Source organism: Anguilla rostrata, chromosome 13 (assembly GCF_018555375.3).
Source record: "Anguilla rostrata isolate EN2019 chromosome 13, ASM1855537v3, whole genome shotgun sequence".
Classification (NCBI taxonomy): domain Eukaryota; kingdom Metazoa; phylum Chordata; class Actinopteri; order Anguilliformes; family Anguillidae; genus Anguilla; species Anguilla rostrata.
In genome coordinates this window covers 30,167,104-30,192,641 of record NC_057945.1, presented here as the reverse complement: position 1 = coordinate 30,192,641, position 25,538 = coordinate 30,167,104, and the positions used below count along the sequence as shown (strand labels likewise).

Genomic DNA, 25,538 nt, shown 5'->3' with positions numbered 1-25,538 from the left:
GTTATTCATTACTTTTGGAGGAAATGCCTCTACTGTACAACATTGTAGCACATACCCCAGAAACAAAGAGGTGTGGGATGTGTGTGATCTCATCACCAAGGAAAACAAATCCTTTAAGATTTTGCAGATAAGCACCATAAATCACACCTTAAAAGCAAATGAGATGTTTCAAATTTCAAAATAAAAACAGCTGAGCTGCAACTAAATATCATAAATATAACTTTTGCCACAGTTCTTTGACTTCGTACAAGTGATACATATTTGGTCCAATGGTCGTCAGTTACCATAACACTGGAATCAGTGTTTCATTTCAGTGTTTCTCAGTCTATAACGTCACACAATGTTAACACTTCCTTGGAATAACACTTAAACTGTGTTATTCCAAGGAAGCATTTCTTACTCATGCCATACATACTTTCTAGTAAAAAAAAAAAAAAATATATCTGAGTCATTGTTTGAAATACATGATTTCAAAGGTTTCCTTTATGGTTTAGAAAAAACTAAATCTTTAGTTTGTGAGTAAACAAAAAGACCACTTGCATTTAATTATGAAGTTAAGGAGAAATTGAATCCAGGCTTCTGTATTAGTATGGTTTGTTTGAGCTGGTTATGGAGCCAAATCAGAACAGAAGGCACGAGAAGGCACAGGAAGGAACCCAGTCGAAACATTCTTGAGATGTTCTCAAAAAAACCAAGCCTGGCAAGTTTTGTATCTGTGACGGGGAATAAATTAGGCCACACCTCACAGTGGGGCTGATAAGATGCGAGTCCCTTATGTTATCCTCAACTAAGAACTTAATCACAACAGGATTTTCTGTCCTGGTTTCCCTACTGATATTTACATTGGAGACTGTATTTTATATACCGTATTTTACACGTTGTGATTGTCCTCTATTTGATCCAGTCCTATTTCACATAGGAGACTATGCTAGTCACATACCGAGGATGTCCTTCCTCCTGGCAGAGGGCTCACCAACCACTGTGGCTAGTGGTTTTCCAGTCACTAGCCACTCAAAATTTACACCAGCCAAATGTAAATATAATGTGTTTATATTGATTTAATAACATTGAAGCTTTGTTGATGAACGTTGAGGCTTTGTTTATGCACTTTATTTTTACATTGCTATGACAATGCCAGCATTGGCATAACTGAATGAAGGCCTTTCCTGCAATGGTCCACTGGATTAAAGATAATGTCAGAAGGACATACAAAAAACAGGACAAATGGACATGTTGGGAACGGTTACCCAAACTTTCCTAAAGTTCTGGGAATGTTTGGGAATAAAAATGTCAGCCAGGTAAAGGGTTATGAAGATTTATGACCGAAATTTCGGATTAGATATGACAGCTCACGTTGCAGCCTGGGCAGGTTTTCTAGGCCAACCAACTGCTTCAGCGGAGTGCTGGGTGGGGGATGAGTATCTCTGCCAGTTTAATGAATTTCCGATCCAGTTCCAGGAGGTCTAGTGGCGAAAAGTTGGCTTCTTCCTCATCGGTGCAGATGCTCTCCAGCTGTGCATCAGGGCTTAGATCTCCCTCGTAAGCATAAACTCTGGGGTTGTAGTCGCTCAGCTCCTGACAGTCTGTTAGGGAGTACTGCACTACCTGCAAATGGAGAGGGGTGGATGCACACAGAAATGAGGGGAAATAAAATCACTGAGCGAATGAAAGTCAGATTTCAGAGACAGGAGGGAGAACAGGCTTATCTGTTGTTGGCAACAAATGTTAGCTGTGGTTTTAAGGGCAAGCCTCAAACTGCTCTGACATACATTTACATAAAATTATAAAACATACCTGTCCAAGCAAAGACCACAGGGCTTCATCTTCCTTGGTGAAACCCCCATTCACAGGCAGATAGTTATTTCTGGGGGATTTGAAGTCCTGTCAAAGTGACTAAATTTTTAATATTGCAAAATCTAAAGTTTCAAAAAAGTTTAAGTAAACCACTCATGTGATTCAGATCTAAAACAAGTAGCTTATCAGTTATGCATATCATATTTACAGCATATGTAAATGGTAAATGGACTGCATTTATATAGCACTTTTATCCAAAGCGCTTTACAATTGATGCCCCTCATTCGCCAGAGCAGTTAGGGGTTAGGTGTCTTGCTCAAGGACACTTCGACACACCCAGGGTGGGGTTTGAACCGGCAACCCTCCGACTGCCAGACAATCGGTCTTACCTCCTGAGCTATGTCTCCCCGTCGTGATGTTTTCTTTGACTGCAACGATACCACAGCTGAACTGATTGAAATCTTGACAGACTAGTTTTTGGCTCCGAACATAATGAAAGGTCGTAACATTCCAGCCCAACACTGTAATTAACCAGGCATTGTTGAATTACACATGCACATGCATTCAGTTGGTAAATGGACTGCATTTATATAGCGCTTTTATCCAAAGCGCTTTACAATTGATGCCCCTCATTCGCCAGAGCAGTTAGGGGGTAGGTGTCTTGCTCAAGGACACTTCGACGTGCCCAGGGCGGGGTTTGAAACGGCAACCCTCCGACTGCCAGACAATCGGTTTTACCTCCTGAGCTATGTCTCCCCGTCGTGATGTTTTCTTTGATTGCAACGATACCACAGCTGAACTGGTTGAAATCTTGACAGACTAGTTTTTGGCTCCAAACATAATGAAAGGTCGTAACATTCCGGCCCAACACTGTAATTAACCAGGCATTGTTGAATTACACATGCACATGCATTCAGTTGGTAAATGGACTGCATTTATATAGCGCTTTTATCCATTGTAGGTCCACCCATTATGTGATTTATGAAACCTCACCCATCACCCATTAACTGTGTGGGGGGGGGGGGTTAAGTTAAGATGTCAGGTTCTCTTGCCTTTCTTTTTTTATTGGACCTTCTCATAGGATTTTTGACGATCAATGCGAGTGGAACAACCAACATACATTGTTAAAGGCACCAGGATAGACAAGCAACAATCTTTATTTATTTATATATGTTTTACCTTTGAAAGCTTTTTCCACTCCTATCAATAGGTTAAACAACTAGGCTACTAGGCTAATAGGGACCATGACAGGAAACAACCCGCGGCTGTAACCATATACTGATCTGAAATATACAGCTCAGACACAAAGCACAAATGAGGAAATAGTTTCAAACCAAATTCCGTTGCAGGCCATTCAGCCACTCTCAGTTAAATAGACAACAGTTTTAATGCCTAGAATCAGGCGAATTAAAAAAGACTAGAGCCAGTGAAAAGGCACTAGACATTAGATAATATTACTAGGCTTTAGACTACAAAAACAAGGTGTTCATGCACTGGGGAGAGAACACTGCTTGCAAGGAGTAAACTTTTGATCAACCAAGATACAAGATAACCAAAACAACTTTGTTCCCTGCTCAGGTGTGGTGCCACCAGACTATGATGATTCACAACCTGGTTTAGTTTGAGAATTGTGCATGAATAATTCAGGTCAATGTATGTGGTCATTTCCAGGGAAATTGCCATTCAATTCACTGAGGACTTTTGGAAGGAAGTCAGAGAAACCTGTCGAAAGTTATAGGCGCCAGTGTAGAGGTCCTGCAAAAGAGAACGGAAAGAAGGGCTTGCTTTGACTGTTAATCAGAGTGGACACTTTGCTGCTGACCAGGTTTTACAGGAAACAAAAGGCTATTCATAGAGAAAAATAAATCTTAGTAGGATATACGGTATCTTAATAGCCTTCTTGATTCACATCTTTCACCACGCATCTGCAACTAGCCACAGAAATTATTCACATAAAAATGTATTTTGTTGCAAAACAAATAGGCTATGTATATGCTGTTATCGTCCGTGTCTCCAAAATTGCTGTCCTTTGTTAAATTGAAAGCTGTTCTTCCCTTAAAGTTACAGTTACAAAAAACTATACTACATCATGCTCAAACAATAAACATTAATTTAGATTTCACCCAATTATTAATGTAAACAACTGGCTGTGCTTTACATGCATTTTCGTTGACTACCTCAAAATGTACTCGTATCACTTTTGAAAGGACAAGGTTGTCATTTAACAGGCTTAAGTAATGAAGAAATTACCAATGAAATTCAATTTAGCATTGCTTAACAGCTTTTATTCATTAGTCTGTTGATTGACAAGCAATGACTCACGCATATTTAAGATTTCAAATCATTTCCCTAATCAGAATATCATCATTGCAGTGTGTTGGGTCCAAGCAGTAGCTATTAACCAGGTAGGGCCTACCTGGTGTAGCTGATAATTGAATAATTATATTCAGTCAAAAGTCACCAATAATTAACGTGTGGAGAAGGGTGTTTTTGTCCAAATTTATCAAATTATCAGTTTCACATGCTAATGCCAGAGAGGCAAACAATTTTGGAAAATCACAACATTTATGCTATTAAGTTAGGACTCAAATCTTGAAGTCATGAATAAAACATTTAAGACAAGGAAATATTCATTTTGTAACAGTTTATTTAGAAGAAAGTTCAGAGGCACATTTTTAAAGTGGTTTTACGGCCTTGTCTTGTTTATATGGGCTCTGCGTTGTCATCACTATAATAGTAGATATTTCAGGAATTTTAAAAAAATGATCCCACTTCAAATATTAAAACATTTCCAGTCTCTGCTTTCGCTGTGCTTACAACACAACTGATGCATTAAACTTCTCTGAATTTCAGGAGCATGCACACAATGGAAGGGGAAACATGTATGCTGAACTTTGGGACTAGCAGAAGACTGGCTGGGGACCATGTTTACATGTTTAAAAATTTAAAATTAAATGTTATATAAAACTAGTGTATTTTATTTCCAATATACAGAAAAAAGAGTTTGAACATGTATTTTTTATGAAAAACGAGTGAATTATCCTAATGAAACCATGATCTGTGAGAGGTGAATAACACCATTGCACTGTTTTCCTTTCATAAAGGGAATTAATGATGAGTAGAACCATGCATTAAGACAGCATGGTTCTACTCATCAAGGTCTAGATTGAAGAGCGTGATAAATAAATCAGTTGAATCAAGTGTTGTAGGGTTGGGCTAAAACAGAAACCTACACCGAGACTGGCACTTTTCTGATAAGATTGGACATCCCTGATGTCCCATATATTCAAAACAGAGATGCCCACGTAAGTCCTGAATGATACTGTATCAGCCTGCTGTTGTTTTTCTATTTTGGCAGCAATTTTATATCAGATTAGCTGTGTTTCTTAGTAAAAGGCCATGAGGGTGAATGGAATTTTCTGAAATCTGTTTGTCTTTATTGGCAGACGTGATCTCAGGAACTGGTACCAACCGGTCGCTGACAAACTGGCTTTTAATCTCATATCTGAAGATCTGTGTCTGTGTTGTCGACGTTGCTCTGTTTCATTGAGAGTCACTGTCATCCCCACGCCCCAGAAACCACTGTCACATATTTTTATTTACATCTCTAGTAATGTCAAGACATACCACTGTAAACATTAGTTTATTTTAATAGGAGTGCTTTTTAGTTATTTTGTGCCCTGTCTCATGGTTGGTTTGCTGACTTTTAAAAAATTATTTTAGCGTTACTTGACTTTGACTTTCTAGTTTTCCTGTGCAAAATGGCCAAATAGACATAAACCCCAAATCTCAATTCTCTGAAATACTGCTTTGTACATGAAACAGCCATTCTTCCCACCGATGAAAATACGTTGATCATGATATACAGCTCTGGCCAATAGCATAAGGGAGGAGGAAACACTTTTTTGGTGAATTCCGGAGGCGTTGGTAAATCTGCAGCCGTTCTTCATATGACCGTGTAAATTACAGATAAATCATATTCCCTTTTGTGTTTACAATGGCATGTCATGGACACAAACCGCAGTTGGAGCTGACTGATCCATCACCTGTTCTTTCTTCTCCTTTGCTGTCGCCCTTTCATAAAGTAATGGCCATGTGTCGCAGGTCAATGCAGAGGGTTTTCACACAAATGTTTAACACAAGCGAAAATAAGATTAATGATATGCTTGTAATTTTAGATACGCTTTTTCACATGAGACAAAAACTCTTACTCCAGGAGAAATCAAACAGAAACATGGCATGAATTTGTTTTGGCGTTGGTTATTTTGTGATTAATATTGGCAATATTATTGTACTTCGTATTACTAGAGATGTAAATAAAAGATATACCATTACAGTTTTCAGTATTTTAAAAGTAATTTTATACTGTACGATACACAATGTTCCTGTAATCCATTTGTAATTGTACTTGATTTGAATCTTGTTGGGTTCCTAGTATTTTTCTGTTTCGGCCCTTCAATTGTCCAAGTTCGTCTTCACAGACACCACAGCCCTAGTGTCTCATGAGCACTCTCCATAAAAATGCCGAAATCAGCACCAGAGAGGACCAGAAACCAAGCATGATCCTAGATTACAATGCCACCGAAGGGGGGGTGGAACAACTTGGACAAAGTAACGGGGTCCTACAGCACCAAGCGAATGACTGTGCGCTGGCCTTTAGGCATTTTTTATAACATAATTGATGAATCGGCCTACAATGCGTTCATCATCTGGACGGAGATTTTTCCTGAGTGGAATGTGTCAAAGCTGTACAAGAGGCACATCTTCCATGAGAAGCTGGGGAAGGCACTCGTGGTACCGCATATACAACGGAGGCAGCACAAGGACCCCAGCCACTGCAGCCACAGTGAGGGAGATCCAGGAGAGGGCTGCACCTAGTACACCAGTGCCTGAGGTAAGTAAGTGTGTGTGTGTGTGTGCGCGCACATGCATGTGTGCGTGTCAGGGGATCGGCATCAGCAAAAAGACATAGTAATCATCTCCCTCATCTTTCTAGGTTGCTGCATGACGTCAAGATGAGCAAAATTCATTTGCACAAAGCATACCGTGACGACTTGTCCCTCATGTGCTGTGTAGATACACAGATACACACGCACACACACGCCTCGTTCATATTGCTCATCTCTTGTTCATTCATGTGTAATTCAACAATGCCTGGTTAATTACAGTGTTGGGCCGGAATGTTACGACCTTTCATTTTTGTTCATTTCTGGTTCTAAACATTGCATAAATAAAGATTACTTTCAATAAAAATCCTTATGACTCATTTGGCTTGATTTTAAGTGAACGGGTCAATTTGACCCTGAACAGAAGAGGTATCTCATCTCTATTTAGCAATAGAGGTTTTTCTATTAACCTAACCTATTTAGGTTTTTTCCAATATACAGAAAAAAGAGTTTGAACATGTATTTTTTATGAAAAACGAGTGAATTATCCTAATGAAACCATGATCTGTGAGAGGTGAATAACACCATTGCACTACATTTTGATGGAATTGTTAGTAATTAGGTACCCAAACAATGTTTATTAGGATTTTTTGGTTTCTGACAACTTTTGGATGTTTAAACATGCACCGGGTCACATTGACCCGGGAACATTTTTGCTGTACCTGAATAATGAACAGAACAGGAGGGTTAAAGCTGTAAGTTTTTTAAACTAACAAAGGTATAGTAGCCAGATGATTTTAGCATGGCTTCAGACAACTCTGTTCATCGGACTCATATGAAAGGACAGAATACAAAATGGAACTGGGAGACTATCCTAATTCTGAACTTGAAACATAATCATGTAGACTGGCAATATGTTGCCTTCATAAAGGTTTTCCTACAAATTTGTTTGCCTTCATAATTAAAGGTGTTCAACTTTTTGTCAACATATGGCTGTCATAATTACCTTAGTTATGCAAATAAATATTAGGCTACCAATACTCAATCACATTTTGAATTAATTGAGACATGTCACGCACTTTAACATTTCAACCATGCAGATATGTTGAATAAATACCTTTTTATGGTATTTATACTGTTCACTATCGCAGGCTTCTAACAACACAGGTTTTAAAGCTGTTAGCTTAAAAAGTTCCAGTACAAAACATAATTCAATTAAAAGTTCAGTGTCAAGTCCCAACTATTTAAGTGTTCACACAATCTGGGAATAATCCTGAGCAGTTTGTTTGCACAGCATCGAAGTTATCATGGCTGCGTTTATCCACTTTATAATTGCATACAATGACACAATGCAGTAACAAGCTAATTTGACAGCAGCTATTTTCGTATTTTAAAAATATTATTACAGTTTCTAGGATGCAAGCTAAATGAAGATATGATACTGAATACCATGGAAAAAAGTAATCACACAATTTCATCTTTGCTTACAGCAATCTACTGTATTAATATTTTCAGTCTTACTTAATTTTCAGATCATGAGTGCTATACACAAAGAATATTACTACATATCTTCAAATAATCTTAGTGTGACAGTTGTCAGCTGTGAACAGGGGGAAAAACACTATTGTCAGAGGAGCTTTGGCATCTTCTGGTAGTTGAAAAAAAGGAAAGGGCGAAGCCAAATTCACTCCAAAAATTAAAAGGTGTGAAACCTGTACTACAAAAAAAAAAAAAAGAAAATTGAAAAAGGAAAATTAATCACTAGAATCCCAGCCAAGCGGTCTGCTGGCATTAGTCAGGTTCTCTCCTTACAAACCTGCCAGACCAATCGGCCAGCATAGCCTGGCCCCTCTTCGACATGGCAACGTTTTGGGAACTTCCTGTCCCGATCTGGATTCAGCTCCAATGACTTTCTGCCTTACCCCACCTCTCACATCAAAACTGCTGGAGCTGATCCAGGGTCAGTCTACAATGACTGGTGACTGTTCGAGGTTGACTGTTCGAGGCTATGCTATGAAGAGACAGAAGGCTTCTCCTCCTCTTCATCCTTGGTAGCGGGTGTGGCTGTGAGCAGGAGGTGGTCCGAGTGTACTTCCTCCTCATCTGATTGGATGACAGGGGTCTCTCCTCCCTCTTCACTGGGGTCCAGGCTGCAGGGGTCAGTTGAGGCAGAGGACGTTGACGACATTCGAAATTTTGTCTCACAGCCTTCAGGCACCAGCAGCGAGATCCCCTTTGTCAGCCCCTTCTCCTCTTTTTCATCATCATCCTCATCATCATCATCATCATCGTCGTCGTCGTCATCACCTGCATGAAAATATTATGACAATGGATTCCTGGGAACCGTAGCTACCCACAGAAACTCACACTGCAAAAAGCAAGCAATTATTAAGTATTTTGTCTTTAGACTTGAAGTCTTATTTCCATTAGTTGTTTGCTAAATAACACAAAAGAATTGCCAACGAGGTGAGAGTTTGACATTTCAAGATTTGTCAATGATGCAAAACAATTTCACTTCTCAAGCAAAAGTAATTTAAAACAAGCTAAAATTTTCTATTTGCGGTTTTAAAAATAAGAGTTTAAGTCTCAGTATTTATATCTAGAACAATTAAAACCGATAGTACCTCTCATTTTGCACTTTGTCTGGCGCACACCCACCTGGCAGCAGGGAGGGTGACACACCCTCCTCAGCCCCCGAATTAAAGAAGACATCCAGGGCATCCTGGTCTGAAATGTCTATGTGTTCCATCTGCTCCAGCATGTCCACGTTCACCTCCATGGAGGAGATGCTGCCAATCGGGGCTAGAGGAAATCACACTATCACTCTCCTGTACCTCCCCTCAGTCTATCATACTTCACCTGTTCAACTGCCACAACACTGAGATTGAAACGTTTATGTTGTTGTTCTTACAATTCCTAACTATTCAGAATATTTACATTTCACCTGAGGACATAAGTTGCTGTACAAAACCAAAAATATATAAGAGATTTCAGTCATCATATTAGTAATAAAGTAATTTTGTAGAAAGGGATATATGGCTGCATATACATACTGCACATCTGCACTTGTCCAAGTATGTGTGCGCGCATGTGTTTGTGCGTATATGTACGTGTGTGTGTGTGTGTGCTTACAGTATGTGCTTGAGTGTGTGTGTGCCTGCATGTGTGTGCATTTGTGTGTTTAATGTTGTCTGTGTTTTGTGTGTATAAACTTACGTCTCTTGTGCTCGATCTGCAGGTGAGCAGCAGACAGGTAAACATCCACATCGTGCTGAAAGACATCTTCAAAGAAACGCTGTCTGTCCCGGCGTTTCATCTGCCGCGTGGCAGCCGGGATCCTCTGAGCGTGCTCGGTCTCCGCTAGCAACCAAACAGATTAATGCATATTGGTTAGTTACCGACTGTTCCTTTACATTTTTACACATGCACAATTGATCCCTATGACTTTCTTGTGTGCTTTACTTATTGTCATCTTGTGTTGGCAGTGAAACTTGCAGGGAAAAACAAGGCCTTTCATACCTTTCATACCAAGGGCTTTGTCTAGCCGTTACTGTCCTTTACTGAATCAGACCACCATTGAAGAACAGGCTAACAGAAATGTCAACAGGAACTTGTTGCCATTACGTGAGTTGGCAGACATTGCTTATCTTCCTTTTACATTGATATTAATACCTATTTCTTCCCAATGAATGTGGGAAATCATACATTATACACAGTTCACTATGGACTGATTAAGAAACCTATCATAACAACATGAAATAAAATGAATGCTGAAATTAACATCAGTAAAGTGTAATGGGAATATATGCATGTAGAATTCATGAAGCATTGCATAACAAGGAAGATGTGAAGATTAGATTTCTGTGTAATGCGATATATGATCCTACATTGCTTCTTTGGAAATCACATGTAACCACTCTGTCCTCTTATACAAGTACTTGTGTAGATAAATATAAGTGCATTTATCACACTAGTTTTTTTATGAATGAGAGCTCTTAGATCCATTCAGTTCTGACAGTAAAACAGAACAATTCTATACCTGAAAGCAATGCAAACCAGAAACAAATCAAATTTAATTGCTCTGGATGAATTAGGGGCATTTAATAACACCATAAATATGAGCTGACAATTATCCAACAGGCTATATCTCTTTAAAAACATTTTGGAATATGTTTTTGACACTGGATAGGACTGTACTAAAGGTTACAGCAGACATAATTGGGTGAGAGGGGAAATAAGGAAAGAGAAATAAAAACTGACTTAAAATGTCTCTTTATTCAAAACTTTTGGAGAGAAGTTGTGTAGTAATATCAAGTCCTGTACAAGAATGTACATGTGTGTGCGTGTGCGTGCATGTGGGAAAAAAACAAAATAAAAAGAGCAGTATATTTTGGTGTAGTGCTATATACTATGTAGAAGGGAAAAACTGAATCTGCCTTTCTCATGCGACTCAAGATGATTATCAAACTTGAAACAAGCTCTTCCGCCCGTCAATACAGGCGCACCATGCTACCCATAGGGGTAAATGGCCCAGGCTCTGGCTGGCAGCATGAGAATATTTTCACATGGAATCCATTGGCCATATGGTCTTGCGGAAAGACAGGGATTTAGGGGAGGTGGTACCATTCCTTGCCTGTTCTAATTCATTAGAGCTGTTCTGAAGGCCCATAGTATTTTTCACAGCTGTTGTGCTGGATCAGACCTCCAGCATCTGGCCTGAGTCAGAATCTCACTGGCTGGTGAGGCTGTGCTGGCTTGTCCTGCTGAACTCAATGAAAATGTGTAGCGCAGGACAAATTAGCCTCTCCATTATAACATCTACCCCAAGTTCACAGAGAGGAGTAGACAGTCTGTCGCAAAGGTCTAGGCCGCCCTGGTGGAAATTACAACGTGGTTAAGCCTGTGGCACAGTGGCGCACAGTTGCCCCGCAAGAAGGAGGTTTCGGGTTTGAGTTCCGACTGGCCAGATCCTGTTTGTGTGAAGTTTGCATGTTCTCCCTGTGTTCACATGGGCTGGATTCCAAATGAACATAGCCAGTATTACAGCATGTAAAGTATATTCAGATTAAATCAAACAAACCTTAAATCTGTTTATGGAGGAAAAAAAAAAAAAAAACAAGAAAAGGAGTGGGATGAAAATTGTGGTTCCAGGGCTTGAAGTGAGAGCATTGTTTTTTTTGCAGAGTAATGGAACTTACTAGTGCTGAGTGGTTAATGGTTTTTCAGCTCAGTTCCATTTTGGTTCAGTTTTGGGAATTTATTTAGCCAGATTCATTCTTTTTTAGCAGCACTAAATATCCTCGAGTGAAAGGGTTAAAGCCTCCTGATTTTTCCCACCACCTGTTTACTCCAGACCAGTCGAGGCAGCCAAGATTTTTTCAAACCATGTTTGATTTTGTCAGCCAACTCTAAGTTCACACAGCGAGCAACCCGGTTGATGGGTTGCATGAAGTCCACACTGCTGAGAGCGGGGTAAGAGCTTCCTGTTGTGTCCTATTAGCAATCTTGTACACTTTGTAACAAACACAAGCAAAGTTACATTGTTCTGGAAGGAATATTTTTTAAATGTCATTTACATAAACAAAATTAATTAATTCCTTAATTATAAAAATAAAAATAAAATTGTTCACCAGGAAGGCAAGAAGTCAGCTTATGTTACAAGTCTATTTTCTCATAGTTTGATATCTTCCTGTGGTACCTTCATTCTTCTGCACATTTCTGCACTGTCAATATATTGAACCTTTCTGAATGAACCATCTGAGGATTTAAGCGTAATTATAATCGGCAGGCAGGGATCCAGCTAATTGGATGAAGCTTTTAAAGCACTCTAAATTGAGACTAATGTAAGGATTATCTGAGCAGTGCAGTGGGAGTTTATTGCACTCAGAGGGAAAGGCTTGCATGGGATTTACCAGCTGTAGCTTCCTCTGACACAGAAAACATATGTAGGCTAACTGACACATTGTATCATGCACTTGCTCAGGAGATGGCCCAGCTATAGAGATACATTGATATTACAAACACATGCTATACATTTTTACATGCTGTCCATTTCACTTGGGAAAATGTACTTCACTACATTTTCCCAAGGGTACAAGTGTAGCACCATACTGGATATGCACTGCAGGCATTCACATGAGAAGCTCAGTTCTTTATTTAATAAAGCAGTTTGCTTCCACTATACTATTCTTTATTGGGCACCATAATACTTTCTCTTTATATTAATACTCTTGTTTTAGAGTTGTTTGTCACTTAACCCTGATACATCTCCATACTGCAATGGCTTCGGTGCACATCATGCTCATAGGCTTGCACACACTAACCGCAACAGTACTAATACACATCACACTCATAGGCCTACACACAATATCCATACATCAGTACCGGTATACAACATGCCAAAGGGCTCACAAAGAATATACAAAATGTGCCACAAATGCAGACTGGGCTCTGATATTTTTTCTTATCTTAGTCGATACCCTTCCCTTGTGGAAGTAGCTGAAATTTTAAAAACAAAAGGTGATGGCAATGAGATCATCTTGTTAGGTTTTGACAGACGTTGAAGTTACCAAATAATATAATGGAAAATGCTAAAACTAGATGTAAATTATCTAGCTGTAGTTCTTAGTGTTTTCAGAGTTGAGTTGGCTACATAAAAATATTGGACTTCTGGTCACCCTGAAGGAGTGAATTGTCTTTAAACAGTAGCCATCGACTCTGAGCAAGACTCTGGTTGACACAGGCTACGTGTATTAATTTTAGGCTGCAGATTTCCATTTTCAACAAAGCTTTATCAGAGATAGCTAAATATACTCACTGACCCAGAAAGCTCACATTGACCCACTGTCCCAAAACCATTTTCAGGGAATTAATCTGGTTAAGCTATTAGGTGCAATCCAAAGCTTTAATCAGGAACAAGCATGCACTGTTTGGCCTTAGAGAGCACAAATCACAGAGCTTAAAGTTTCCTTCCTGTTACCAGAACAGTGATTTTATTTGAGTTTTCTAAACAGGTTGTTCTTTCAAGCATTGTACTTTCATTGATAAATATCTGGTTACGTTTGAATTGGTTTATTTAATACAATAGAAATAATGGTGGCACTGCAGCATAATGTTTATGAACCTGGGCTTGTAACTCCAAGGTTGTAGAAATGATTCTCAGGTGAACCTTTGCTGTAGTAATTTTGAGCAAGGTGCTTAACTTGAATAGACATTAAATATTCAACTGTATAAAATATTGTATGAAAGGAATATGAGATATGTTTGTTTATCTGGATAAAAGCATCTGCTTAATGTCTAAAACAGAAGCATAAATGTAATTAATTATTTAATTAAATTGTAGTGTTAAAGACAACAAAGACTGTGCTGGTTGATTAGCTGCTGTCCCCACAGTTAATCCAAGACGTTTACTGAATCCAACAACTCCTAACAAGGATTTGGAAGTGGGTTGTGCCACTATTTTAAGAAAGATGAGCCGCTTCTCAGACCAGCATAATCCATACACAGGAAGCTGCTGCTGGGATAAGCATATAAGACAGTCAGAGAACTGTCTGGCTGACAGCAATGTTCCTGGATATACTGAGAGATACTGCCATCCCTCTCTTTGTCTCTATGCCTGTTTTCATATGTTTAACCGTCTGTTCCTTTGTCTATCTCTCTCACAGCCTGAAATTCAGTGCCTTTATAATAATAGTACTTCGAAGCATGATGCCATTATATCATTATCATGGGACTGTGTAAGACATGTGGCTATTATAGTTGCACAGCATATTACTATTTCACAAGAGATCCATTTATTTATTTAGGAAGCCAAAATATAAATTATGAAATATAGAAATAAAAACCAAATATTCCCAGAAAGGAAATGTTAATGTGTTTCAATGCCTTCACTCCCCTCTGCTTTCATTTTTCTTCTCCTTCCTCCTCATTGGTTTTTATGTTCCTTTCATACCCTTCCCTCCTTTACTCTCCTTCCCCTTCCATCTGTATACTCTCTCTTTCATCTGCTGTTGGATGATACACAAGATCAACATCAATAATGTTCATCTCAACCTCCAGCAAAGACCAGTGAGTTTCACTGTGTAAGATTAAAATGAGCAATGTCCTCTTTATCCATCAAAAATACTTGTTTAAAGACATGGTTTTCTGACATGGATATGGTTTACGGGCAGATAGCATAAAATAATCCGTCTCTGGGTCTAACAGAAGAGAACATGGACTGTGATGTTCACGTAACAATTTTTTGCCTGTAACCAGCCATAAACACTGTCTTGGCCACTATGTGAATGGACTGCTCTGTATTTGTCCTTTGTGTCCATTGTGGGAGAGCCCTTACCTTGGGGCCGGACGCAAAGAAAGCTGAGATGAATCTGAAAAATATTCTCTTTCATGTCTTTTGCAGCATGCCATCATTCTGTGAGGAAGACCCCCTGTCTGAGGTCACATATTGCACTTAGGCTTTTAGTGCTGGCAGCGATGCCATTTCAGGATGCCAAACATTCCTTTTCTCCCCATCATCACTCTACTGCAATCAAACACAGCAAACCATTGATTTGTACACCATCAACCAATAATGATAGTCGTGGATGACTTCAAGCCTTTATTTATGGATACAAGAAAGGTTTGACTCCATTTGCATGATTTGCCAAGAATAGCCCTGAGTTTGAAAAAAACAAGCTTTGTTTTTTCTCTAGCATCTTATTTTGGGTCATTTTGCGCATTCCACAGGGTTAATTGGAGTCCTTCTACCCCCTCCATAACCTCCATGCTCTCACTATGTGGTGTTGTTGTTCAGAACTTGCACTACATGTCCATAGTTGGGCAGAACAGTGAAACAGCTTGCTTTTAAGCAAACTCTCATTGGCAGATGTCCCATCACTCAAGGATGTGAAAATGGCTCCAAGTATGTGAGGAAAAGCAGGAGAAATAGAGAACCCTGAAATCAGAAGTGGCATCTGCCTGAACTCAGCTCTGCACTCCATTAAAATGTCTATGTCCACCATTGCTGAAGAGTGTTCCAATTTGCTGTATCATGAATACAGTATGCACAATGGGGTATAACGTTTATCTAGCTTTTTGCTACAGTCGCTCCCAGAAATTATAAAAGGAAAGACTCAATTATCATAATCAAAATATTAATCCCTGGGGTTCTTATGACAACAAAAACATTCAACAAACGGCACCAGTATTGTTCACATCCATGCCATGCAAATCTTCCACCTTTTTAGTAATTTCAGTAAGAAAGTTCTTAGCAAAATTCCAGGTATATATACACCACAAAAAAGACTACAAAGTAAATATAAAAATATACACAATCCAAACAATCGCAAATCAAAAAAAATGTCTCAGCAAAACAAAAACAGCCAACAACAAAAAAAAGGTTGATCTCACCAAAGTTTCCACCATTAGTAGAGTCCTACAATGATGGTCAAACAAACACAGAAAACAGGTCCATTGAATCCAACAGGAATGACAATCCAAAGAATCCAATAATCCACACAAGCAAAGTTTTTCAACCTTGTGTTTTCAGATATTTTCTCAAGACTTTCTAGCAGATCTGCTGCTTGAGAAGAGAAATAAAACTAGGCCTCTAGGCACCATTTTCCTAGTTAGTTAATTGTTCCCTCTCTCTACCTTAACCAGCCACGCCCTTATTCTTTCCACTTTTTCCCTCCATTTTCTGAACTCCTCCCTTTCCCTCCAACCTATTTCCTCAGGGTCCTAGATTGAGCCGATTTAGCTCATTTTAAGAATAAGTAAATAATTTTATGACAAAGATCAGCCTGATGTCCAAAGTATGCCATGTGCTAAATCTTCTAATGAAGTGATGTCAGCCATAGTGATGAAGGACTAAGCTATGATTTCTGTGCCCTATTTATAGCAAATTGCGTTTATGTGTTTTATGGAATTTATATTCAATTGTAATTAAGCATTAGATTAGATTAATTGGGATTATGCAAATGAACCATCACCTGTTTTAATGTTGAGTCCAGTTGTGGTTTTTAATATAATAATTTGGACAATTATAATATTCAATTGACTTATAATTAACTCAAATAGTTTTGGTACTTTTTTCAATCAAAATAAAAGATGAACGATTGGAATAATAAAAGCACGAACACTTAAAACAAGCTTTTCAACCATGTTTTACATGCAAACAGTTTAGAGCACTCGTGTAATTTATTCAGATTTAACTTCGATAAATCCCACATTGCATCAATGCTTTACGAACAATTTACGATCAAATTTGTTCGGTTCATGCTTGATAAATGAGGTCCATTGTGTTTTTGTTGTGAATTTCTCATTATATAATAAAACTTCAAACGAGGAACCCTAGTCCCTAACCCAGCACTTGCTATCATTGTGATTAAGATTGTTTAAGATAGTGTTTAAACCATAATTTCATGAAAATATGAATATGTTTGGGACTCCAATGTTTATGGTGAGTCCAAGATATTTCTTACATTTGTCCGACTCTAGAGAACTAAGTAGCCCCAATATTTAACAAAATTTCACATATTTATGCAATGATTTGAATTTTTTAAATTAGGTAAATGGTTGATTTGACCTTCAGGAATGCAATTCTGGTATTAACTCACTTTTGAACAGACAGTGATTTTGTGAAATGGTTAAGTGTGAGACATGTATCTCAAGCATTCAGGATGTACTGAATAGATGTCAGTATGTCTATTCTCTTTGTGACATTCAAGATGAAAGGAAGAAGGGAACGGAAGAAAGATATAAATGACTGAGACCATAGCCAGATAGATGGTAGACTGTGAGATCTGGCTCCACAAATTTCCTCTTCCCAGAAGCAAGGTTTTTTTTTATTACGGGGGTATTTGTTGTGCTGGTGGGAGTACTATGGATTAGGGTTCCATTCCAGAGGGAAAGGGAATTTTCCGGAAATACTGGGTGGGCTGTGCATCCACCCCCGCCCCTGACCCGCTGGCACACAAAAAGAACCCAAATCCTCTAGGCCACTGGAAAAGAACAGCCCCCTTTTTCAAACCGGGACAAAACGGCAGGTTCACCGAGGTGCAGGGATTGGTCTGGGCCTGGCTCTGGAGAGGGGAAGCTGGTTACAGGAAGCGCTTTATTCGGTTGGCGGATACACACAATGCAGACAGTGGCGGTGTTGTCCCTGACAATGAAAGCGCTTCACTTGGGTGCAGTCATCTGTGCAGGATCCTGCAGCTTGAATTGTGCACTTTAGGACAAACTTGCTCTTAAACTGGAGTGGCTTTAACTGGAGTAACTTTAAATTCCATACACTCATTTTCTCTTAGTTAATACATTTTCCTTAATTGCATCTGCATGGCAAAACATTTTTCATTGTAGGACACCAACTCATAATCCATCTTTTTCAAACTGGCGGTCCAAACTGAGAGGCAGTGAGTAACAGTTTTAAAAAAACTATTTAGTACTGGAATATTTTCATTCTCATGGAATGGCTGAAACTGTAGATAAATGGGCCGGGAGGGGAATCAGGGGAAGTGCTGTGGCTGGGCTGTCAGTCAGCAGCCCTCCTTTTCCAGACAATTATAATCAAGCTGCTGGACTGTGGTGGCTTACTGTAAAAGTACAGACCACCTCCCTCCACAGTGCAATTACCCCTCACACAGCACAAACAACCAGTGGGCGGTAGCGACAGCCTGACCCTAAAAGGCAGGAACAACAGCCTACAAAAAGCCTCAGAAAAGCTTTTTGCACTTTTAAAACATATTTTACACGTTCACTCACAAGGGCCTTGCATTCTTTTTCGGAGTGTAATGTTGAAGTGAACAATCATTGGTGGATGCTGCAATGTGACTAAAAGCATTCCAGGGCGGTCCAAATGAATCATTCAGTCTGATGAATCTGCTCCAAGGGCACTTTTCCATCGAAATGCAGGGCCTTTCTTGTCTTGCTGGAAGAAGCAGTTAGAGTCACTGCCCAGATTTGTGAGTGGCTTGACACAGTCCAGAAAATGGCTTTACTGAGACAAAGCCTGTAACCCGCTGACGAGTTCATTGGTTGGATCTGACAGGTTGCGCACAGTGCTCTAAAGCATTTTCTGATTACTGAAAATACTGCTGATCCTTGACCACGGTGACACACAAAGGCTCTCTTTGTGTGAGCTGGCTTCTCTCTCTCATCCTTTTATTGAATGACAAAATGTTAAACCCCATATTATACAAGCCCCAGGTCTGCCCTCTCTGTAACAAGACAAACCACAGTTTCATCATTTAAAGTGGCTCATTGTCAATGTATTTGTGTATGAGAGAGTGAGAGAGTGTGCCACAGAGCGCGAGGAGGGTGGGTGGGTGGGGGGGGGGGGGGGGGGGGGTGGGACTGAGTGTTGGAGGTTTATTCATTTCATTATATCCCTTTCAGAAATCTATCTTAATTCAACAAGAACACTGCTAAATGTGTTCTTAATGCATAATATATAAGAAGGTTAAGTTAAACCCACATTATACAAGGGTCAAAAGCCTGCAGTTTGCCCTCTCTGTAACAAGACAAACCGCAATTTCATCATTTACAGTAGCTCATTGTCTGTGTATTCTGTATTCTGTGTTTCTGTGACAGAGAGGGAGAGGGAGAGGGAGAGAGACAGAAAAAGAAGAGTGAGGAAGAGGGAGAAAGAGACTGAGCGTGCAGTGTTTATTCTCCTCATTATATCCCTTTTGGAAATCTATCTTAAGTCAATGCAAACACTGCCAAATAATACATAATTCATAATCTCCAAGAAGGATGCATTTACACTGTATATCACTACACAACCATTGAGCCTTAAGACAAATGAAATGCAAGATTTATAGCGAGTCATTTTCATTTGATCACTGTAGGTATAAAGCATGGAACACCACTCAGTGTAATCAAGTTAATTTAGCCAGAGTTCAATAATAGCACTTTTCTCCAAGGAGCACAATGTGCTTCTAAGTTGTAAAGGTTAGGGACAGATGTAGCCCAATAACTAGGGGTTGGAAGCCCTGTTAGCTCAATCATGGGTGTCTCATAACACTCAATAAGTGTCTCTCAGCGGCTAGCGAGCAGAGGAAATTTATCATTTTGACTGCTGAATCTTTACTGTCACACAGCAGAGCTTCAACAGGAGAACACTAAGCGGGAGCTAACGTGGAGGCATGCGGCACCCCTGATCCCCTGGAAGAGGTGGGCTGAGACGTTATGTCATGTGTTTTGGTTTGTGGAGGAGTGGAGATGTCTGCCCTTGAAACGGAGACGTGCTTCTCCTCCTGCGGGTGGGTAAGATGGGTTTGATTTCGCCCTGGATATGTCACATAGTTTATGTGGGGGAGAGAGAGAGAAAGAGAGAGAGAGAGAGAGAGAGAGAGAGAGAGAGAGAGAGAGAAGAGAGAGAGAGAGAGCATATTGTGGTTGCATTGTCAAGTATTTGTTGCTAACTCTCTTTATCGTTGCTCTATTGTTTATAAACTGTAAACTTTATAGTTTTTCCTCTTTTATATTTAAATGAGCATAAAATAAAACAGTGTTCCAATTGTGTTGTCATGTTTTCATTCAAATGTTCCACAGTGTGCCACAGTAGATTCAATAAAGGGCTACAGTAGATTCAATAAACATTTATATATAACTAAACTAGAAGCAAGTTCTTTTTTAAATAAATTAAAATATTTTTTCAAAGATATAGACAAGTTTCATGTGTTTCATTTCACTAAAACTAATTTCAGTTAAAAAAAAAAAAGTTTCCTTTTTGAACAATAACAAATTCTGACTTGATTAAGAGTCTAGGTTTTTTTTTTTACTTGAGGCTAGAGTTTCCATTTTGCAATTTGACTCTGTTCTGGCTCCAGTGCAACAGATGGCTGGAGGGCATGTTAAACCGTGTGATCATAAACACAGATTAAGTTTACTCCTCTGATAAACCGATGCGATTAGCGTGTTCATGCCGGGTGCGAGCAGGGCGAAGGCAGGGAGAAGAGTCACGGTCTGACTCCGACAGCGCTGTCACTGGACCTGCTGCAACACCAACTTTCTCACCTCTGCTCATTTGGACTAAACGCAGGAGGGCTCCAGATGGATTACCCACAATCCCTTTCTCCATCTCTTCGAGGCCCTGCTGTTCCAACCACGCAGTCTGCTGATCCCTGAGTGCTAAGAGTGCCTCAAACTGCAGGGGACTCATTTATCCCATCTTGCAGACAGTATGCTCATTTTTTCTAATAATATGCATTTAGCCCCTTTGCCCCAGCAAAGACTCTGACTATCAGAGATAGGTGAGCAATACCTAGGATTCAGCTGTTCCCCAGTAGGCCTGATGCCTACCTAGGGAGCACATGTGATGATATTTCACAGAATCTATGTTTGTCTGATGATAACATCTCTCTTCAGAGCTGTGTAGAGTTTTGCCCACTCTTTAGGTGAAATCACCAAATAAACACACACGTAAGGGCCTCTAACTTTAGTACTCAATAGGTGCAGTCTCAGTTCAGAATCGTCCTCCCCCATCTTCACAGTCGGAGGGTGTGTCTGGTGGATGCCTTGCAGCTGTTTGAGATGACATCCTCCCAATTACAACCTGTCATCAGAGCCCGCTGTCCAATATCACAAAACCCGAGTGCAGAAACACACGTGCTGCAGTCATACGTGGATATCCTCTAGTCACCATTCTGACACTCCCTTTCCCTTTCAGACACTTTTATTTATGGATTTTCTCATCCACCCTAAACCTCCAGTCTGGGAGTGAATTATTAATGGTCAGGGCTAAGGGGGGGGAGGGGGGGTGAGCACGAGGAACGCTCAGCCCTGGCACGGCCTGTCTCACGGTGATATCATTGTTAACCCACACCAAACCGCTCTACGGGACAGCTGGGCTGCTTTTCTGGTTTGGTGCTTCTGATGCCCGTTGTCCTTTCTCAGCTCAGACACTTTCCGGGCATCACAATGGGAGCAGTGAGTGCCTGGTGTCACACTGTGCCCTGCACTTTCTGATTTTCTGCCTTCCGCTGTACAATCACACACACACACACACACACACACACACACAGTATTAACAGAGATTACATCATTATGAACCACAAGGAATCCTTTGGGGGGGTTGGGGAAGGTTTGGGTTGGTGGTAAGATGGGTAAGGGTTACATTGACCACTTTCAGCATCCAGAAGGAGCCATGACATGAGAAGTAATCATAAATGTATTTTTATTTTAGATCCTCACAAGAAAAGAATGTAAAGCCCTCATCCTTCTCTGTGTTCTGTGGAAGCTTCATAGACCATCAGCAAACAGATCTGCTTTAGAAACCCCCTACATCCTACACTCATCGCTGCAGTCGCACCAGTGTGTGTTTCCTCTGGTCTGTACAGTATGTTCAGAATAAAGTACTGAATAAAGGAGCGCCCCTATGTCTGGTGTCTTTCCCCCCCAGTTCTCTGTAAAGGCTCACCCTTGCATGACTCAGAGCTCACAAGACTTGGAATCATCACTGCTGCCGCTCCTTCGTTCTTTATTTCCCAGAGATGTGGAGAGTGTGTCAGGTTCACCGCCATATCTCATATTTCCAAATAGGACCTTCCAGCACCAGAAACAAGGGCAAATGTAACTAACAACCCAATCTTCTAAGATCCCTATTTAGCAGGACTGCACGCCCCTCCCCACCTCAGGAGGGACCTCCAGCTGCAGAAGACTTTAGACTCCGCCCTCTGAGGGGTATCCTGCCTGTCTTCAAGGACGGAGATAATGGAGGGAACAACAGCAGCCTCTTTTAGACACAGATATGTACATGAATGGGTTCCTTTTTTACACACTGGAAGCTGTCATTCAGTTCTATGTCACCTAACATCTAACATTACATTTATGTGGGTGAGAGGGTGGGATGACTGGAGCCAGAGATGCGTGTATATTTGGATCACTGTCTAGGACTGTGTGCGCACGCGCGCGCGTGTGTGTGTGCATGCTTATTTGTGTTTGTGTGTACGTGTGTGTGCCTGTGTGTGTGTGTACGTGCATGCGCGTGTGTGTGTGCGTACATGCTCGTGTGTGCATGCGTGTGCACGTGCATGGGTACGTACGTGCGTGTGTGTGTGTACGTGCATGCGTGTGTGTATGTGTGTGTGTGAGTGTGTGTATGCGCACATGTGAGAGAGAGGGAGAGAGTGACTGAGAGAAAGAGAGCGAGCATGTTTAGACTGAGAACTGTAAACTACTCCATATAAGCAGTGAAAATACAGGGTCACTTCACTCCTCCGCTCCAGCCCCAGTTTGGCTCCTGTTAAAAGCATTGTTCTGCTGATCTTTAGTATATGCCTGTTTTTCCACTGCATGAAAAAGGACAAACCACAGTAAACCCATGTGACTGGGAGTGACTGGATTCCAGTATTTGCTAAGAAAATATAAAGATGTACTCTGTGCGATGAATGCCACACGCAGGAACAGACTACTCCCACGGGAGTTAATCCTGCAGAAGGAAGGGATGGTAAAGAGTGTGTCACGTAGCACACTCCCACACACTTATGCATGTACACACCCCTGCACAAACACTCATGCTTGCACATACTGTATACATCACACACATACACAGAGAAACATGTATGCAAGTGGGTTATTTGTCGTCCCAATGCCTTTGGTAAATTGGTATATTCTCAAAAACCCAGGTGAACATGACCAGAACACATGGTGCTGCCTGTAACCCAGTGTCACAGCAAATCAGATTAAACTCAAAACCACCGTGCCAAACTGTGTGGCACAGGCAATCCAATACTCCTCTAGTGAGACTACAGGGGTGGAGCCACTGCCAAGGTCTTGCAGTGTATAGTAATGGTGGTGGGAAATGGCTCAGTCTGTAATTGGAGCTGCCCTCCACCTGTCAACCGGCGTGTTAGCACACAGCTGGGATGGACCAAACCTGCAGCTGGAACCCTGCAACTTTCCATCACCATGGTAATGCTGCATTGCCCATTCAAGTGGCAAAAGCAATAAAAAAACTTTTTAAAGTCAAATCAAGAGGAAGGCTGTTCTGATCAAAAAACTACAAATGATCTAAAAGCAAGTTCTCAGTTGACCCACCTAGTTAAATAAAGGTAATTAAAGGCCATGAGGAAGGTACATAAGTCTGCACTTCTGACTGCCCTACCATAAAAAGGAAGAAGAAAACACTTTGTGGTCCTCAGAGTTTGATGCTCCCAGGGCAATAGGACCACTTGTTGTTTTACCAACCTCAGTGCTCTGAAAGTCAGACATCCACACATCAGCATCCTCAGAGTCATTACTGTGAGCAATATGAGCGAGGCTAAACTCTGCCATTGTTTCGGGACAAGTGAGGGTTGGGACGCGTGAAAAGTGAACCCTAGTGCTACTCTGCGTTGTGTGCGCATCGTAAAAAGTGAGTCCCCTCATCTAGTATCAATTCACACACCCACATCCATACACACTTCAGCTCTATATCTGTCTACACCATCTACAAACACTCGGTTACAGCAGCATCATCTTTAAATCCACACACAAGAACACATACTGTAATCACAGAAATAAACCAATGTAAATACACACGCTTTCTTTGTCAAAAGGTGTTATTTCATCCAGTTAAGCTGGCTAGTAAATCTGGACATTGTCTCCATAAAAGCATTTGATTTACCTCTACAACAATGCTCCAAACCACAGAGATGAAGAAATATGAAGACCAAATAAGGAAAAGATCTCAGAGACACCCCTAACACGACATTCCTGGATAGACTGTGGTGATCCTACAGAGACTGGCTATTTCTGCCGCAGCCACAGAGAGACAAGTGGGCCGCATGCGACACATAAACCTACTTAGACCTTAAACCCATGTGACGTACAGCAATGGAACACTTTTCAGAACACAAGATTTAGAGTTCTTAGGAAGGTGTGGAACTTTTCTAGGAACTCTAAATTCCCTTTTGCAAAACTAATCCTAGGGACCATTTCTAATTATTTATTTTATACAACCTCATGGAAATTCACACCACAGAGCCATGTAATGCAGTCAGGACATTTGTAAGACGCAGAATCTAAAGTCGACTTGTGGCAGGATGGGTAATTGGTTAGAAACCTGAACACTGGTTCAGTTCCCAGGAGACACACCACTGTTGAACACTTGAGCTCTCCCATGAGTACTAGACAACTTCCGAAACAATGAGTGCATAAAAATGGATGACAAGTATAAAAAGTTTGTTACTGTTTAAGGATTATTGTTGTACAGCCCATAAATATACAGATTATTTGTTCAAAACCGTGAACAGACATGATAGCTCCAGACTCACCAACTTTACTGTGACTTTATTTCAGTTTTTGGGAGTTACTCACAGGTCAGACGCTTGCTGTGGAGATTGGACCCAGATGAGGTCATGGTCCTGGCGATACTCGGTTTGAATCTAGGTGCGAAGACAGTTGGGGACATGCACTGTGCGAGTGCCAATCTCCTCTTCGGGCGGGTGTCAGCAGTGGCAGGAGGCCTGGGACCAGCGGAAGATCATATTTCCCCTGTTGCTGCGCTGAAGAAGCCAGGAAACCACACCAAGCAGCTCCACTGACTTTTGTGCACTCACAAACCGCTCCCCCTCCCCGTGCCAGACTGGGCAGAGCTGAGCTTCTCTATCTGAGGACAGAGGGCTACAGCTCAATGGACAGTACCAAGTGAACACTCACATAGGGGGAGGGTCCATTCCAGAATGGGTGTCTTGGGAAGAGGGAACCTGTTGTTACATAATCAGATGGAGCATACCAAGAATTCAGGGAAGCTGTCTTTGTTATATTTTGGTCTTTCTGCTTTCAGGATCATTTGCTGTGTGGGAAATGTGAAGTGACAGACTACAAGACTATTCATACATTAATGAAGATAACGCTGCTATTGGTGAATGCAAAAGCATTTTTCAGACTCTG

General features: G+C 40.7%; 1 protein-coding gene across 2 annotated transcripts; it reads right to left on the bottom strand.

Annotated features, from left to right (window-relative positions):
- Window positions 1–7,277: 7,277 nt before the first annotated feature.
- Window positions 7,278–25,250, bottom strand: si:ch211-253b8.5 (dysbindin). Of its 2 annotated transcripts, none has more exons than XM_064305441.1 (4): window positions 24,963–25,250; window positions 9,897–10,040; window positions 9,339–9,482; window positions 7,278–8,987 (listed from the first exon to the last, which is right to left on the bottom strand). In XM_064305441.1, the coding sequence occupies exons 1-4, from the start codon at window positions 25,054–25,056 to the stop codon at window positions 8,692–8,694; spliced, it is 678 nt and encodes a 225-aa protein (XP_064161511.1). In that variant the 5' UTR covers window positions 25,057–25,250; the 3' UTR covers window positions 7,278–8,691. The 2 variants fall into 2 exon arrangements, with proteins under 2 accessions (XP_064161511.1, XP_064161512.1); XM_064305442.1 differs by lacking the exon at window positions 24,963–25,250 and adding an exon at window positions 16,071–16,483.
- Window positions 25,251–25,538: the final 288 nt, after the last annotated feature.

Bases quoted from the DNA above. Each gene is read 5' to 3' on its own strand.
- si:ch211-253b8.5 (XM_064305441.1), bottom strand. From the start codon at position 25,056: ATGTCCCCAACTGTCTTCGCACCTAGATTCAAACCGAGTATCGCCAGG. The intron at 10,041-24,962 runs GTGAGTAACTCC...TTTGGTTGCTAG, and splicing joins CCACAGCAAGCGTCTGACCT to CGGAGACCGAGCACGCTCAG. The intron at 8,988-9,338 runs GTGGGTGTGCGC...ATTTTCATGCAG, and splicing joins GTCACCCTCCCTGCTGCCAG to GTGATGACGACGACGACGAT.